The sequence below is a fragment of the Drosophila santomea genome, chromosome X (genome assembly GCF_016746245.2).
Source record: "Drosophila santomea strain STO CAGO 1482 chromosome X, Prin_Dsan_1.1, whole genome shotgun sequence".
Lineage (NCBI taxonomy): Eukaryota > Metazoa > Arthropoda > Insecta > Diptera > Drosophilidae > Drosophila > Drosophila santomea.
This window is the reverse complement of record NC_053021.2, coordinates 6,569,829-6,588,076: the sequence shown is the minus strand read 5'-3', so window position 1 is coordinate 6,588,076 and position 18,248 is coordinate 6,569,829. Positions and strand designations below refer to the sequence as shown.

The following is an 18,248-nucleotide window of genomic DNA, read 5'->3' as shown; positions in this document are numbered from 1 at the left end:
AGACAAAACTCTATGATCTCCCATTAACCGTTATAAACGAGCATCTATCTTAAAAAGCAGTTGCTGTAGGCACATACATATATAGTATATATAGTTGTCCGCTTTGAATATAGCAGCCTCACTCACACATTGCATAAGAATGGAAAATCAGTGGAATGATTATTTATTGAATTCATTGAAAGCCTCTGCAGGGGTATAACAAATGGAATGCTTAGTCCTACGTCGTTTCATTGGTGCGTGGATGCGAGTCGGAGCTGAAAGAGGAAGAGAGCAGTTCGCAGGACTGGCCTCTGATGACCATGATGAACTTAGATTGCCTTGATCGAACCTGGTTTTGTACAGCCCCATGGAGAGTCGTGTGCCTGTGGGTGAATGTAGTGTGTTTGTGCTGTGTTTATGTAGTACTTTGTAGCTGATAGATCATTCGATCCAAACACATCGTAAAATTACAACTTATTTATGCAATTATTTTTAAAGGATTACCAAGAATCAAAATTTCAACGAATCATGAATAAAAAAAAAAAACCCATGTCCAGCTCAGAATTTTGATGGTTTTATTTCATCCTCTTTCCCCGGGCCGAAACTTTTTCGAAAACACCGCAAAAAACATCCGCAAAAAATCGCTTTATTCATCTTTCGTTGTGGGAGTTGGTGTATATGGATTTGTAGCTGTAGTTCTAGTTCTGAAAATTGTCGATGAATAAATGGCTGCAGTACTTGTGTGAGCATTCGAACAGTATTCTTCCTTTCATGTGGTCTCTCTCTCTCTCTCTCTATTTCTCTCGGGCTATCGCCATCTCTGTCTGTCTGGTGAAACCTGAAGGTCAGTGAGCGGAAGCGGAAACGGAAGTAGTCTCTAGTTGCTGACTTTTGTCTGGCTCTTTCGTATCCCCGTAGCCCCTATCCTATCGAATTCGTTGGAGAAGAGTAATGATTTTCAGATTTCGATTTGTTTTTGGTTTTTATGTATGGATTTTGTTTTTATTAACATAAATTTCAAAAAATAAGATTTTTAGCGTTTTTTTTGATGTTTTGGACTTGGTTTTTGTAATTAGATTTAAATATTCGATATGCACTTTATGGTTGCCTTGCTGTTTTACAAATGTTTTTAAATGTACGTGTGTTTCATTTCATAATTTTGTGTTTCTCATTTGTTTTTTGCGTGTTTTGTATGTGGTGGGTCGCATACATCGGCTCGAGACGGAAATTAATAAATATGTATATTCATCCTCACATGATGCTCTGAAGTTCTTCTGCAGCTACCGTTACGAGTGTAGGTATAATAAATCTATGTTTATTAATATTATTATTATTAAAGTTTATCATTATTATATGATGTGGCTCTGCTCGGGTTCGCCGACGCAGTCCTTCGGATGCGGGTGGTGCCTTGCGCTCTTACAAGTCGGTCTCGCCGTAGAGAGCTGTGCTGAAGGACATGTAGTCCAGGGCGCCGGGCACTCCGTTGGGTCCCTTATAGGGCGGCATGCGCTGGATGCAGTACTCGGCCTGGTCTGGCGGCAACTCGCGGCGCAGTTCGTCGGGCAAAATGTATGGCTAAAAGAATGCAGAAAGAGCACGCGTTAGCCCAGAGTACACAATCGAATGTGCGTTAGTTAACTCACCTTGTCGGCTGCCAGGATTCGGAAGGAGTCGATGACTTGTTCGGCAGTGTCGGTATCGGTGCTCTCGCGGGTCATGAAGTCGAGGAAGGCGTCGAAGTGCACGTAGCCAGTGTTGTTGGGATCGACGACGGCGAGGATGCGCTGGAAGTCCAAATCACCCTGGCGATCCTTGCCAATCGAGTAGCCCAGCGAGACCAGGCACGACTTGAACTCCTCGGGCGACAGGCGGCCGGTACGGTTCTTGTCGAAGTGGTTGAAGCTGCTACGGAATTCGTTCAGCTGCTCCTGGCTAATGCCCTTGGAGTCACGGGTGAGAATCTGGTTCTCCACCTCGTTGATGTTGCGGTTAATGGATGTCAGCAGCTGCTCCCAGCCGACGCGCAGCGTTTCCATCGTATAGTTGGTGTATCGGTTCTCGAAGATCATCGATTCCTGCACCGCTTGATGGATCTTCTCCAGCTCCTCAATGTTCGGCTTGTAGGCGTAGACGGCCTGCTCGTACTCCTTGAGCCGGTGCAATTGGTCCTCCAGCGAACCCTGCAGTCCCATGCCAATGGCCGTGACCGCGTCCATTTGCCGCTCGATCCAGGGGCCGACAATGTTGGCCTTCTCGGCAAACTGACGGCGGAGCATCTCGTTGTTCTGCTGCTTGCGCAGCTCGTTGGCCAAAGTCTGGTCGCGTTGGGGCACCAGCTGGCGGACGTCGCTCCACTTGCGCGTCATGTCGTTGGCGGTCAGGGTGGTGTAGGGGTTCTCCAGGCCGCCGGGGATCTGGTGCTGCTTCACAATCGACTCCACTTCGCGGACCAGGTTCACGATCAGGTTGAACTCCTTGTCGGCCTCGCCGAGGGTCGCCTTGAACTGGTCGTGCGCCTGGATCAGGCCTTGGATTTCCTCCATGGTGTGCACAATGAACATGTCCACCAGATCCTCGCGCGTACCATCCAGCCAGTTGTTGAACGGCGCCGCACGCTTCGCGAACTCCAAATGCAAGATGTCGATCTTTTCCAGGATTCGCTCAGCCTCGTCCAAGGCGGTGCGCCTGCGCTGGGTAAGAGCACCCAGGCGATCCCATTGGTCGCAGATGCGCTGGCACCTGGCGTTCACCGACACACAGTCATGGTACTCCAGAGTGCTGTGTGGATTAAAACGCGGATTAGTGGGGATTGATATCGGTTCGAACAGGCTGATTAAATGAGATAACAGATGGAATGGTGAACGCTGCCAGAGTGTATGGGATAGTTGGGTGCCAGTAATGGCAGTTAAGAGAAAAGCCTTGATATAGGCATGACTGATGACTGATTGAGGGTGTGGAGTGCTACCTAACCTCACGCTGGACGCATATCAGAATCACCATTGGCCATCGGTGGCAGCAGGCGGGGATAAATCGAGATTAGATAAAGGGTTCGCCCGGGGCAGACACTTACTTAAGCTCCTGGGCGATGGCGGCAATCTGCTCCACGCGATCCTGGTGGGCGGCCAGGTCAGACTCAAAGGCTTCGTGCTTCTTCTTCAGGGCCTTCAGCTCGTTGAGCTTGCACTGGCGGAAGTCCTGCGACTGCAGCATCTCCTCCTTGCCACGCGTCCAGTCCTCGTGGGCATCGGCCTGTGGGGATGGCATTTAAATAATGGGTATACACGCTCTTTAAGGCCAGCTGGGTAAGAAGCTTACCTTGTGCTTGAACTTCTGGGCCAGATGTTCGAGGCGCTCCAGGCGCATGGTCTCGGCCAGCAGCCATTCCTCAAAGGCCTTCTCGGCCAGCTCCAGGCCCTTCCACGAGTTGGAGATGTCGGACACGGTCTTGCCCTCGGTGGGCAGGTAAGCGGGCCGGTTGGACAGGCGCAGCTTGGTCTGCAGCGTGTTGAAGTTGGTCTCCAGCTTGGCCTTCTGCTCCACACGTGGTGGCTTGTGCTTGCGACGGTAGGTGCGGTACTCCTCCAGCTTCTTCTGCACACCCGCCAGCGAGTTGTCGGCCTGGCGCGAGTTCAACCAGGGCATGGTGCGACGGATCCACTCCAGCAACTGTGTGTGAGTGTGTGTAGGGATAATGGTTAATGATCAGGGGCATCTAGTAGCTTGAGTGACTACTTACATCACTGGCCAGACGCTCGTACTCCTCCATGAGGCGTTCATTCTCCTGGTTGACCTTGAGCACCTTGCAAATTCGGTTGGCAGCGGTTTCCGCCTGTTGTTGCACGCGGTTTCATGGTTGGGTGGGTGGAAAAGTGGGTTGCACATTAGAAGGCTTTAATCGTTTCGCTCTGAGTGTGCGTGTATGTGTGGGCACGGAACCAACTCAGATTTGGAAAAGCGAAAACAAGACGAACAGGAAACAGGAACAGGAACACTGGGCGCCCCAACTCAGCTCAACTCAGCTCTATGCCATTGCTCCCGACTCGTACCGAACTGGGCTAAACTGAATTGAACTAAACTGGGTGCCACATATAAAGAAAACGTTGCAGAAAATAATAGAAACGAATCAAGCAACAATGAACTGGGCAACAAGTGGGAAAGGATTGCATTGAAGTCAAGCGGTTTTGGGATTAGAATGCTCTGGCGAATCTGCAGTTAGCATAGCGAGTTGTGTTTTCTAGTGTATGTTTCTTTGCTGATTAATTTAATTAATTTAGAAATCATAGGATTCAAAAAGACTGGGGATTTTAATTTAGGTAAAAAACAACAAATTTCAGTGATGGCGCCAAATTGCGGGACAATTGATGGACTAGATTTGCAATCGGATGATGGCAAGGTCCCTGTTCGGGCGCCATCAACAATGCAGTGTCCTGCTTGTGTGTTCCTTGTGTGGACGGGGGTGATGAAGGGGAAGGGGGAGTCGACTGCAGGGATATTGTTGCTGGGGTATTGGTTCGTATAACAGACCTTTTGGGCGCCGCTGAAGCAGTGATAGTACGAGGACACATACGTCATCACCGCCCGCTCATCGGGCAAAGCTGTATTCTGGAGATCTGTGATCGTGTGCGTGTTGTTTGGTTTTTTTATTTGTTGTTTTGGTTTTTCAGGAGGGTTGTTGTTGTAGTAGTTGTTGTTGTGGCGATAGCAGTTGCAGATTGGTTAATGGCAGTTGTTGGTTTTTTTTTGATGAGCGGAGCGCGCACACAGAGATAATAAAAAGAGAGAAAGAGAAAGAAAGCAACAAACATACAAATGATGGTTAGTCCCAACAGGCATCAAACACTATCACTATATATATATATTTTTTTTTTTTGACTTATGCTAAGTTAGTGGACATCTCAAAGCATGCCGGCGCACCAGAATCGAGCATTCGACAGCCCGGATCGATTGCATTTGACTTCAATCTTTGAGGGCTCGAGTTTCGATTCCAAGCGCCAAATTGAACACTTATATATGTATATAAATAAATGCATATGCGTTGCGGGTTATTCACAGCATGCATTGCGCACCGTACGGAGAGGAGAACCTTCCAATTGAACTGAGTTAAGTTAAGAAGGAGTTAATGGAGTCATGGAAGGCAGAAGATCGAACTTTTTTTGGGTTCGATTGAACCAAGAGTGCGTTCTTGTCCTGCCGCATTACAGGATAACCAAAGGTTGTATTCCTCGAGCTCCGTTTTGCACGAGCGCAGTTAGTAGGGAGGCTGTTAGCATCGGGCAGTTGCGGATGCAAATGCGGATGCAGATAGGGATGCGGATGCGGATACGGATGCGGGAACGAACAATATGCACGAGGCCAACGCAAATCGAATCAAGACAAATCCAGGCGATTCAAATTTGATATAGGAGAGGGCGCGATTTCGTGGCGATCCGCGCTGCCTTCTGGTTGCTGTGACTCTGATTTTGGCTTGACCTTGGCTCGACCTTGGCCCCGTACCGCTGCGACCTTGGCAGTGGGGCATTTGTTCAAGGCCCGCGGTGGTGGGGAAGAAAGGAAGCGACAACAGCAGCAGCAGCAGGAGCAGCATCAGCAGCAGCAGCAACAGCAGCGGCAACATCGCAAAATCGCATAAAATATACTTAGAACGAGGAAGGCATATGCTCATATATCGATATATATGTATATAGATATGCCGCGCTAGAGCTAGATATATAAGTGTATCGTGGTGAAGTTTAGTCACATTGTAATTATTCGGGACGTAGGTGTATTGTCTTGTGGGTTCGGGTACATGCGTCACATTTCCAACCTGTTGGGCTCCCTGGAAGGCGTGGTAGTAGCAGGAGACGTACGTCATGATGGCACGTTCATCCGGTTTCGGAGTGTTGATCAAATCTGTCGTTGTTCACCAATCGCAATGATTAGAACCGAAAACCCAACTGATAGCTTACGTCTAACTAGTCAATCGAGCGAAAAAGCCCCCATCCGCTATTATCGCCAGTAATGGGAGGAGTATCAACTTAATGGTACAATTTGGTATCTAAGCAATTATTAACTGCCTTTCCAACCAGTTTCATTTACACAGCAGATTCGTTTTGGTTTTTGAGTTTTGATTTGTTACTCTATGCTGTAATCTTCCCATTACTAGGCTATGTATATTCATCCTAGATAATCAGCCCCAAACCACTCACCATCTGGATCCAACATGCGAGGAATATCCAGGTACTTCTCGGCCACATCGAAGGCAGTATTAAGATTCTCCAGAGGATTGTCTTTGGACAGCTTGGCGTAGTCGATTAAATCTGGGCGATGGCGATGGATAAGGGCGCAGAAGGCCAGACCATCCTACAAGGAAACAAAAGGGAAATTTAACCAATGATAATTATGCATTTAGAATTGGAGCACCAGTCTGTCTGCAACTCACCTTGAACGACAGATGGAAGTTCTGTACGTTGACGTTCTTGTAGGGAGCCGTCTTGCGCTGGCACCACAGCAGCAGACCCTCCTTGGCGGTCATCTCCTCCACGGAGATGTCCTGAATGGCGAAGCGCAGGATGATCGTCCAGATCATACCCAGAGTCATCTTCAGGTTGCCATCGACAATCTCCTCGGCACCAATGGACACCAGATGGACGCCCTTGGAGGCGATGAAGTCGAGAGCCTTGTTCACGTTGGCGATCTTGTGGAAGCGCATCTTGCCGCGATCGGGCTTGGGCAGCGTCTCGCCGGAGATCACCTCCAGCAGCAGCATCAGCTTGAGGCCGTTGCGGAAGTCCTCCTCGATGTTGTCGATGGCTGTACCGGCCTTGCGCAGATGGCTGTTACACCAGGCGGTAAATGTCTGCGGACGTAATGTTGATTGATTATATTATATTATACTTCACAGATATCTTTTCACTGGATGGGAATTACTGGGCAGAACTATCACTTAGGCTACTTAAAAGCACGGAAACATTATTTGTTACGAACAGACGAAACAAATGCATTGGATATACTTGAATTTGGGAGCGGCCAAGTCCTGAACCCTTGCCGTAGTCTTCTCACCACCACCAGAAACCAGAATTCGTTGGGAGATTTGGGGCCTGAGATTCGGGACAGCTGATCGCTGATGGCTGCCAGCTGTTTCAGCGTAGCTGTTCCTCTTTCTTTTCGCCACCCATTTAGGGCAGTCCCAGCCCAAAGATCTTTGTTGTTGACTTTAGGCTTGGAGCTGTACCCCCCACCTCCCGTTCGCTTGCGACCCACTGCTGTTGCAACTGCGGCTGACAGTTGCAGTTATTTTTCACCGAATGGGGACAGACAGACGACGATGGAGCAGCCAGAACAAAGAGAAAACAAGAAAAGACAGCAGGCGCACATGTGTATGTATGTATGTATGTATGTATGTATGTATGTACACATATAAACCAGTTCTTTTTGCACACACTTCATTATTTCGGGGGCCCAAACCCCCAAGCCCCCAGATCCCCACCCACCCAATCGCCCTATGGGTTCGGTCTTGGTTTTGTAAGTTTACAACTCGGAATTCTTATGGAGATTTGGCCCGAAGGGGGGTGCTCGCACGCCCACTTTATAGCCCTGTGAGTGTGCGAGATCATCCTGAAATCGGTTCCCATTCACAAACTATGGGCAACTATGGGGAACTGTGGGCTTTGTTGGCTGGAAAATCCGGAACAATCGAAAAGAAAGGGAGGAGGAAGAGAAGCTGCTTGGCTTAATCGATTGACAAATGGACTGCGCATATGGCGGCTTATGGCATTGTGATCACAATGTGCATCACAATGGATCACCGCTAGAACGGTATCAGAACGGGTAGCAGCAGCCGTGGAGCATGTAGCTTATAGGCTCCACTTTATTGGCCATTAGCTTACAGTTAGGTGCGTGAGACAAGAGAGCGTCGGAGATCCGAGGAGATTCGAGGAGAGAGCCCGACCACGACCCGATCTAAGCTGAGAACGAGAAATGCAACTGTTAATGCAAATGCCCCTCTCACGTAACGATCGCAACGGTTGCTGGGGACAGATTACACATTACCCACTCTAACAATAACAACTTGAACTAGGCCAGCCGGAGAGCGCCAAAACAAGTCGCTCCGGCTTACCGCTAGGCTCCATCATCCATCCACTCGAGCCTCTGCCGACGTCGGCGCCGATCCACAATGCGGCATCCAGTGTTGCCAGCATCGCTCTGGTCTTTTCCCGTTAGACTTAGCCCGTTTCTAGTGCGCTGCCGCAGACAGAGATTTTCCTCAAAACGATTTGAAAACCCTTAATGTTTAAAGTCAAGGATAATTGCCCTTTTTTAAAACTAAACCACAGACTCCGTTTGAATTAAAACATTTTTGGGACGTGGCTTGCAGTTGCCTTAACGTTTGCGCCTCTCTCAAAAAACCTGGCAACACTGACGATCGCAGCTTCTCTCTTCGCCCGATCTGTTGCATTCCGGTAACCCGTTTTCGCCTCTGATCAATTACCGTTACCGGGCAGCGTCGACGGCAGCAGAGGCCAGTGGCCTGCGTCTGCGCCTGCGCTGATTGCAGCGCAACGCTAGAGTCGCCTGGACCAGCCTGCTGCCTCCAGCTTCTTTCATCTTCCAGATCTACGATAGGAGGAGCAGTCTTTTCGGCCGGTCAAGGCGCACGCGTCAGAATCAAGAACAGTCAAAAGCGAGACAAGCACAGACGGCCGACAGCCGACGTCCGCCTTCTTTTTTTTTTCCCAGTTCAGATTGAAAAAAGCTTTTTGGGGGAAAGCTCTAGCAGCTCTGGCAGCCAGCAGCGGCGGCGGCAGCGCAACGCACTCGCTCTTGCACACCCATTTTTAGCCGAGTGTAATTTGAGCGGCCCCATAGCATGGACTCATTCGCACTTGGCCAGGCCAGGCCAGCGGTTGGAGGAGGGTGGCAACCTGGCAACCCAGCAACCCTGCCAGCCCTGGCAACCCTGGCCGCTGATCCTCCTCATTCATTCACACCTTTCGCATACATGAGTCACGCGGCGGAGCCTCACCACCCACTTCCACTTCCACACCCACACCAACGCCCATCCCCTCTTTACACCTTTTCTTGCGTTGTTGCGATCAATGTAAACACAAAACAGAAACAATTTCGGTGGCTGTTTTCTTTCTTTTTTCGGCTCTCATTATTCAGCAGCTGACGAATTCCGTTCGGTAATTTACGGTTACGAAATACGTATATTGGGCGAGAGAAAGAAAGAGAGAAAGACAGTGGGAGAGATGGATAGAGAGAGAGGGAGTGATAGATGCCACGCATACATGTCCGATCATGTCAAGCTCAAGTCATTCGGCGACCGCCAAAAATCTTCATATTTTCGCTTTATTTTGCTTTTTTTTCGACTTTTTTCGATCTTTGTTAATTATTTTCAGTTTCGTTAGTGCGCCAGCGATTTGTCATTGCATTTTCGCCATGCTTTATAAGTGTGGGTGGCTGATGAATTTCGGACACGGACACGGATACAGATACAGATACAGATCTGTATCTCTGGGTATATTCTGAGTCCGAATCGCGTGGAAATGTGGTGCATAGGAATGCTGTCTATTTATAATTGTCAATTTCATTTCACCACCTAGGCGTCGTGTCAAAAACACAGCCTTGCACTAAATTTTGGCTGGCAATTTATAGAATTATGTATATAAATACTATATCTCTAGGTTAGAGCTCTTGGATATGGAATGGGATATGAGATGGAATGGGTTTGTTCTGAGCAAAGGTGTGTGCACCACACACACCATCCTCGATACACTTGCCTTTTTGGGGCTATCTAACGTTCCTTTCGACCTTTTGGCTGTGGTTCTTATCGCTTACGACCTTCAGTTCTGCTAGATGTCCCCACCTCAATTGCCACCTACTTATGGAATGGATCGGTGTTTCCAGCTTTATCTAAACAGTGGCAATTAGTTGCTGTTTTTCTTCTGACGCCATAGGTATAACGGTATGCTTCCGCTGGCACACAATGACAAACAACAAACAAACAAACATGCAAACAACATTTCGTCTGAACGACAAAAAAACAAAGATGAAAGGGATGCCAGGGGTAATTGATTGGAAACTGTTTGGAAAATAGATTGATAACCTCCGGGTTTTCATTGAGTGTTCCTCTTTGGTGATGATGTTCAGATTCAGAACGATGCCCCAGACAACAACGGTTCTAATACGATTCGAATGAGATTTTCGATTTTCATAATCATCAGAGATCGAAGGCATTTGGATATAGGTTCTATATGTACTACATACATATATATGTATAGTTCCTGTACAGCAACAAACTATTTTCGTGCTATCTTCAAACATTGCTAGAACAACAAGAGCCATGAAAATCAAGAAAGAAATATTCTATTTTTAAATCGGGCCGCTGAGCTTTTTTGTAGTTGTTGTTCTAGCTTTTTAGTGTTAGTCCCATGTTGCTGTAGTTGTTGTGCTTCTTGTGCTGTTGGCTCGGTAAAATATTGAAACATAATCGAAAAATATAGAGCCCAGACAGACCAAAGAGCGTATATCCAATACATGTGAACTGTGGCTACAGTAGGCCAACAACATGCGTCTCTTCAAAATACATCGCAAGGTTAACCCTTCGCTTTCACTTTTCGGGTGGCAGAATGGTATTTTGCATATATGGACAAAAGTTCTGGCCTCTGTGTGCTGTCGTGCCCGCTAATAAGCTAATAAGTACTAAAGAAGTTTAAGTTTCATAGCAAACTGTGGCTTTAAATCGATTTTTCTCTATAGTTATAGGTTCCTTCCTAATGACACTTGGTGAAAACTTGTTCTGTTTTAATACCAAAGCTTATAATGAATTCCTACAGGGGGCCTTAAGGATTAGAATATGGAAGTAAAGCTCACTCACCTTCTTCTGTTGCTTCTCCCACGCAGGATCGAGCAGGCCCTCGCGCTCCCACTCCTCCTCCTGCTCCATGTAGCCATCTCCATACTCCATGGAGAGTCCGTTCTCCATCATCATCTTGTGGCGCTGTCAGAAGTCCCGCTCGCTCGGTATATATCTATATCGTTCCCTGTCCCGCTGCACACTCTCTCGCTCGCTCTCGCTGCTGCTGGTGGTGGTGCTGTTGTTGTTGGTGATCCAGTTGCTGCTGCTGCCGAAGGAAAACGGAGGTTGTAGGTGGGAGGTTGCAAGTTGTTGGCCTATTGGCCTGGCCGGTTGTTCTTGTTGCCGCGGGTCACTTAACGGCCAAGTCGTTCGACTTGGTTCGATTCTCGGATTCGGATTCGGATTTAGATTCGGATTCGTATTCTGATTCTGGACAGTCTCTATATGTTTAACTATGTCTGCCTGTGCGGTGCGTACATATGTGTGTGACAGAGTGCTGAGTGACAGACTCTACTGATTGATTGATCGAGCGATGGCGCAAAGCTTGCCCCAATCCTTCAAGCTCTCTTGAGGAGAGGCATCAAGAGCGACAACCTGCCACAACAGGTGGTTGCCGTTCTACCCGCTAGCCCGCTGGCCCCATGGGCCGCTTAACCCATCCATACCCGCTTTCCTTAACCGATTCCCGCTAATATTCGAAGTTGCAACAAAAAATTGAAACATGAATTTGGACTGGTCAAATAGTTGTATAACACGTTAATTTGCTGCTTAATTATTTTTGCGTTTGCTTTGCTCGTTCTGTTGTGTGTTTTCCGCTCTCGTTCCGTTTCGTATCGTATCGTATCGGTTAAAAATAGTATGTTTTGAAAAAGTTTTATTTTCGGCGTCAACGTCAACGCAGCGAAGGGAAGTGGGCGGGCCGGGGCCGGGGGCGGAGAAGGAGAAGGACGGTACGGGATTGGTACATATTTGAAATAATTTTGAGAAATAGCGCGAATTCGGATCGGAAATCGGAACTGATCCGGTAAATATAGATCGATATACTCGCGGTTCGTTCCTTTTTTTTTGTGTGTCTAGTTTTTTATTGGTAGCACTTTGACTCTCCACATAGATCATATATACGCACATATTGTTCGGATATATATATATAAAGATATATGTGTTTTTGGCATATATAACCATCGCACGCACACACACACACACACACAGACACCTCACACACATGCACAGTTTTCGTTACTTATATTTTGCTTTGCTCGTTTATTTTTTTTTTTTGAATATTTCGTTTTTATATTTATTTTTCAACAAGTACAAAAAAAGAACCCAAAAAAAAAAGAAAATAGAGTATAACGAAAGCAAGTGAGTCGGTTAGCCAGATATATATATACACATATATCAATATCTACTCGTGTGTGTGCAGTCGAACCAAACAAAAACAAAAACAACAAAACAATCTGTGTGGACAGCAATTGGAGCAATATCTACGTGTGTCGCTTGCGAAGAGAAAGACCCGCTCGCGTTGATAGCCAACTCAAAACTGATGTCGCGCCAGCCAGCTGCCAACTCTGAATACCGTCGCAGTCGTCGTCGCAGTCGCAGTCACCGCTGCTGCTGCTGCCGTCGGCGCACCACCATCCATCCGCCCCACCTGCCCCACATCGCGCATCGCCCACCGCACCACAGCCACAGCCACAGTCGTCGCAGAGGAAGAAGAAAAGTCTGCCGTGCAGCGGGAGCATCGGATCGAATCGGATCGGTTTGGGTTTGGATCGCTTGCCATTGCCGAAGACCCCAACATCCGAGCATCCAAGCATCCGAGCATCCGAGCATCCAAGCATCCGAGCATCCAAGCATCCAAGCATCCGAACATGCGAACATCCGAATCACGAAGAGTGGAGAGTGGAGCGGCAAGAGTGCCGGAGTGGGAGTGGGTGGCAGAAGAAAGTATGAATTCGGCCAGCATAAGCGTACGAATCGTGGCACCCTTTAGTTGGATGCTGATGTGCGGGCATGATGTTTTTGCAGTTATTCACTCTGTTCGTTTACTAGTCAAGTTGAATGGTTGAATTAACAATTTAGATGAATACTGAATATTACTCTTTGAATGCCCTGAACGATCTGCTTGTGGGGCGGATCACTCAGTCAAGTAGACACACTTTCTTCTAAAAAGCAATGGGTATCGCAAGTTCCGAACTCCTTCCTTTTTAGTTTTTGCTCATTTGTAGCTGCGGTGCTGCGCTACTCCCCTTGTTTTTGGTGGCGGCCGTGCCAAAGAGAGCTCTCGGACCGCATTAGTGAAATTGGTAGGAAAATGCAGTTGCAGGCGACACGAAGTAACGATAAAGAAAGTAAGAGAGCCGAAAGGGGGGGCACCCTGTATGGCGTATGGTGTATGGCTGTGATGGCGTATGGCGTATGCTGTGTGGCGATATGCGAAGACGACAACAACTTGTTGGCCCCCACGTCAGCGCGTCTGACTCTCCACCTCCCTGGTTTTCTCCTCGTCTGTCAGCGAGTCTCCGCGGTTCAGACAGCATCCACCCATAGCCCCCCCTCGTGGGTCTTCGGAAAACGCCCCCGCATAACTACGAAAATAGCAAATTGTTAATTTCGCTTCGAAAACTCTTTTCCAATACACACACGAAAATCGCAAATCGTCGAAGGAGATGGAGATGGGCGGAGAAGGGGGAAGGGAGAGGGGTATTTGGGGTGGGGGAACACATGATTTTATTGGCATGCTTTCATGGTTTTTCCGTGCGAAACATTTCATTTTTCATTTCACATTTCACATTTTTTAACACGCTGCTACATAGGACTATTTGTGTGGGCTTCTGGCTTCAGGCTTCTTCTTCTTCTCAGTGGAGAGCGATGAAATTTATGAATTTATTAAATATGCTCGCCCCACACACAAATTCAAGGATAGCTATTAGCTAGACCAATAAAAACCACCCACCATAAGTGTGGACACACTGCCGTCTCTTTCTAGCAATCCAACCCTCTCTTTCACACTGTGTGGGAGCTTTTAAAAGCTCTAGATCTTTTGTGTGAATGGAGAATCTGAGAATATATGTACGTTCATGTTTAATAGCCAGGATCTGCGTCGACTGTAGAGTATTGTATCCGTTGACTTGTCCCAATTTAAAGATATTCCTTTGGGGTGAGATACAGAGATAAGATACAACGATATAGACAGAGATAGAGACACAATTTGGCTATTTATAGAACATAATGTGCGTCGTCAGCGGCGAGTTTTGTTCTTTTTTCAAAAACAATATCTATTCTTAGTCGCTGCTTGTGCGTTAATACCATATTTTAGTAAATACATACTAACATACATTCCCGCTGAGACATAAATTTTATAAAAATTGACCAAATGCCATCTGAGAGGCCGCCACATCAAGGTGAGGAGTGGGAAGTGGGGCGTGGGGACCACAAGGCGGCCCACAAACCAAAAGTCAATGAGTACGGGACGCGAACAAGGCGTACAGTGCGGTTCGAAAGCGAAAAGCGATCCTTTTGGAAAATTGCACATTTTACACATCCAAAGAGTGTTCACAGAAGATCGTGAAATCGTTGTGATCATTGGTTTAGTCCGGGCGATATTGCTTACAATTAAATACAGCGATTGGTGGTAAAAAAAAAATGCTTTAAAATTGCGCAGTAGTTTTTAAATAGAATGGCTATTTTTGAAGAGTTTCCGCAGTGAACTTTATTTATTACCTCCACCTAAGTATATCACAGATAATATTAATAAAATAAATCCATTCAAGAGCCGGCAGAATAAGCCAGTTAACTATTAATACAAAAATTGTTTGCCAAACATATGTTTAATAGTACAAAACTAAACAGTTTAAAATACCCGTGCAAATAGGCTTTTATTAGATGTATATACATTTCCGTCTTCGAGATAGTCACTCGATTTCTTCTTACAGTCCCGAAACGCACCGCTTATATACGCAAATAAAGCCATATATTCGTGTGGACAATTGGATTAATTGCAGATCCGCAGATAAAACGACCATATATCTTGTTATGCAGTTTATATTTTATACATAGATATATTTTGTTGGTTTTCGTCGGTGATTTCTGTATCTCGCATCTAATTGATAACGTTTGGGTACATTTATGTTAAAAAGTAATTACAATTGATTTAGAACGGGGCCAGCACCGCAGATATGCGCCTGCTGACATATATATTTATGCTGAATTTGTATGTTTACATACGTCTGTGGATCATAACTATGCATTAATTTTAACCTTTATTATAATATCTTTACTCATTTAGCTTTAGTTTAACTTTTACTTTGCTTGTGTGCTTCTTTTCGTTTCTTTCGTTTTGTGTTTTGTGTTCTTTTCAAGTTTTGGATTTTGTTTGTTTTTCGTTTACTGGGACATAAACGTCGAGGAGGCTAATCTTCATCTTAAGGAAAACATTTTCTATATCAATAATAATAATATTAGGTAATAAAAAAAAATAAACAATTACATACACATTTTGCGTAATATTAGGGGGGCTTTTGTTGGATATAAGGGGACAGAGAGGAGAAATGCAAACAAACGCAATCACAATGAAACATTCTTCGGGTGGAGAACGGGGGCGACTTTAGAGTCTGAACCCTACTCCAGTTTCATCGCCAGGCCAGGCGGCGGCGGCGCCTCCAGCTGTTCGAGAAAGAGCTCCTCCAGCGGCCGGTCGCTGGTGATGCGGAAGAGGAACAGGTGATCCTGGCACTTCAGGCTAATCGATCGCAGAGCGGGCAGACGCAGCAGCAGTTGCGCGAAGCGTCCATCGTCGCCCGGATGTTCCAGGCGGCAGTGTTCGTCCAGGCAGGCGTACACCTTCTCGCGGCACATCTCGATCTCCGCCCGGTTCTTGATCCCGCGTATGTCCGGGTTGTACAGTATGATGGCTTTCAAGCAGGACAGCTCGCGTCGGTCCAGATTCAGTCGCTTCATCTTTACGCTCAGCTCCGATAGGATGCGGTCGAAGATGGCTGAAACACCGGCCTTGATCGCACTGTTGCGATGGTACGAGAAGCTCTGGTTGAGGAACAGCTGCTGCGGCTGCAGGCCGGGTGATCGTCGCTCAAAGGAACCGTCGTGGCCCAGTCCACCGCCCCCGCCGCCTCCGGCACCGCCGTCATCCAGCGAAACGATGCTGCACCAGGCTACGTTCGCAATGAGCAGCTCGATCCAAGCGGCTTTCAGCAAAATAACCTGGTCGTCCAGCGGCACCTGGGCAAAGTGCGGCATCATGCGCGCGTATTCGACCATCTGGAAGAGCTGTTTGTTGACCACTTGGCACAGGGCCGACACGGCACCCTTGTAGTCCGGCTGGACTGTGGAATAGGGACCGACGCGCAGGAACGTCAGTGCACGATCGCCACACTGGGTCTCCGCCCGCTGCTCGGCCTCTATGATGCGCTCGATCGAGAAATCCCTGGACACGCTGTTGGTCATGAAGTCATCGGAACCGTTGCCGCTGCCCATTCCGCCAGAAACACCGCTTCCTCCTCCTCCGCCAACCGAGCTGGAACCACCTACTGAGCCTGGACCGCTACTGCCGCCACCGCTGGCGCTTAGCCTACCCGCTGCATTACGGGCACCGCGTTGACGCTCCTCCTGGACCGCCTCGCGTTTCATGCCGCAGGTTAGGCACTTCTGGTAGCGGCAGTATTGACAACGGTTCCTCTGCCGTTTGTCGATGATGCAGTTGCGGTTCTCCCTGCAAGCGTATGTGAGATCCTTGCGCACTGTGCGCTTAAAGAAGCCCTTGCAGCCCTCACAGCTGTACACGCCGTAGTGCTTACCGCTGGCCCGATCTCCGCAGATGGAGCAGAGGTGCTTGCTGCCGCTCAGCGGATGGTTAGGCGGATACTGCTGCTGGACAGCAGCGGCGGCAGCTCCTGCAGTCGAATTGGGCGCCTGCGCCATTTGGGCGTCTCCGACGCTGTTGTTGTTGGAGCTGGCGGAGTTGGAGCCGGGCAGCACGTGGACCATGGACATGGCTTGCATAAAGGGAACAGGACTCTCGGCCTTGGGCGAAAAGCTACTGTTGTTGCTGTCGTTCAGCTGCGAGATGTCCGGCTTGACCTCCTCCTTGATGTGGCTCAGCCGAAAGGTGGCGTCCTGGTCGCAGTTATCCATCCTGGGCTTGTGATGTGGTGCTGGGTATATTGGGGGGAACTGGGGGCAGCGCCTCCTCCGCCTACCGGTTTCCTCTTGCTCGTTCTCTTCGTGTGTATGTGGTGTGTCTTGGCTCGCTTTCGCCTCTCTGTTGGGGTTTCACTTTGCCAACGCCACCGTGTCCGTCCGTCCGCTTTTCCGTCCGTTGGGCCAAGTGGAGCAGGTTGCAGTTTCGTTGCTGGTGGGGTCGTTGCTGCATTTACATAATCTTGAGCTGATGGAGCCGCGCACTTTATTCGCTCGCCGCCAAACAATTGCGCTTTTTACCAACAAACAAAGAATGCCAGACTTTCTGACTAATGAATAAATACCTTTTTTCGCGTCGACATTTTTTCTCAACAAAGACAATCTCACCACAGCGACGCAATTCACCATCGTAGAGATGGACTGTGACACAGGTTGCGTCGTCACGAGTCACAGTCGCAACTGCTGGATACTATATAAAATTAACTACGGCCATGGTATTACCCTAGGTCAAGCATAATCAGATGTCTGGTATATTTAGGTACCTATAAAATGCCATATTCATCTTTTTAATTAAAATACGACATAAGTACATATATCGTTCACTCAATTTAAGCACAGATTCGTGACTGGTCGCCCTCGCATCTCTAACTCACCACAAAGTGGACAGGGCTGTTTCCCTACTCACACAAACCATTTTTAGTGGGCGTAAATGACCCAATTAAAGCGATTAAGCCCATCGCAGCTGCCGCAGAAATTAGTGTTTTTACTTTGGTAACCAACGAGCAATCAATCAATCAATTAATTCAGTCGAAAACCAGAAAGCGGGAGTAGCGACAGCCCTGGCGGCGCCATTGCAAAACTCACCGCACCCACGGCGCATGCAACCCTGCGTCAGTCTGGCTCCCCTCCTCACCGCCTTGCCACCCACACAGTGCAAAAATAATTTAGCGCCGCTGCAATTATGCAGAATAGAAATGCAAAATGGAGACGTGAATGTGCGCCAATTTCACCGCTGCCGGCGGTAACCTCGGCCTCAAATCGCAATCACCGTCGCCGAGAATCGAGCGGTTATGCTACTCAACCGCGAATCCAAGACCAAACGGAACCAGAATTGGCGAAATGCAAATGGAAGTGCAACTTACTTGCAGCCAGTGGCTTTCGATGCGCCGCAAGGTGAAGCTTGTTTATTTACTTTTTACTTGGCTATCAGTTATCAGTCCTCGCGAGCACACACCAACACACACAGGCACGTCACTGACACGACAACACCACACGACGC

At 47.9% G+C, this 18,248-nt stretch overlaps 2 protein-coding genes across 6 annotated transcripts; both read right to left on the bottom strand.

Moving 5' to 3' along the window:
- Positions 1-604: 604 nt before the first annotated feature.
- LOC120455388 (alpha-actinin, sarcomeric) lies at positions 605-18,248 on the bottom strand. Of its 5 annotated transcripts, none has more exons than XM_039641517.2 (10): positions 18,112-18,248; positions 10,835-11,081; positions 6,398-6,814; positions 6,165-6,318; positions 5,717-5,868; positions 3,716-3,808; positions 3,295-3,645; positions 3,050-3,228; positions 1,623-2,757; positions 605-1,554 (listed from the first exon to the last, which is right to left on the bottom strand). In XM_039641517.2, the coding sequence occupies exons 2-10, from the start codon at positions 10,946-10,948 to the stop codon at positions 1,396-1,398; spliced, it is 2,754 nt and encodes a 917-aa protein (XP_039497451.1). In that variant the 5' UTR covers positions 10,949-11,081; positions 18,112-18,248; the 3' UTR covers positions 605-1,395. The 5 variants fall into 5 exon arrangements, with proteins under 5 accessions (XP_039497451.1, XP_039497450.1, XP_039497453.1 ...); XM_039641516.2 differs by lacking the exon at positions 18,112-18,248 and adding an exon at positions 12,302-12,395; XM_039641519.2 differs by lacking the exons at positions 5,717-5,868; positions 18,112-18,248 and adding an exon at positions 4,504-4,589 and having other exon boundaries at positions 10,835-11,260.
- Positions 14,842-17,356, bottom strand: LOC120455394 (protein ultraspiracle). The gene has a single exon (XM_039641532.2). The coding sequence runs from the start codon at positions 16,961-16,963 to the stop codon at positions 15,434-15,436; it is 1,530 nt and encodes a 509-aa protein (XP_039497466.1). The 5' UTR covers positions 16,964-17,356; the 3' UTR covers positions 14,842-15,433.

Coding starts and splice junctions, on each gene's coding strand:
- LOC120455388 (XM_039641517.2), bottom strand. CDS start 10,948: ATGATGATGGAGAACGGACTCTCCATGGAGTATGGAGATGGCTACATG. Junction 3,809..5,716: donor ACGTCCCGAATAATTACAAT/GTGACTAAACTT, acceptor GTGCAACAACAG/GCGGAAACCGCTGCCAACCG. Junction 3,229..3,294: donor CCCAGAAGTTCAAGCACAAG/GTAAGCTTCTTA, acceptor CCATCCCCACAG/GCCGATGCCCACGAGGACTG.
- LOC120455394 (XM_039641532.2), bottom strand. CDS start 16,963: ATGGATAACTGCGACCAGGACGCCACCTTTCGGCTGAGCCACATCAAG.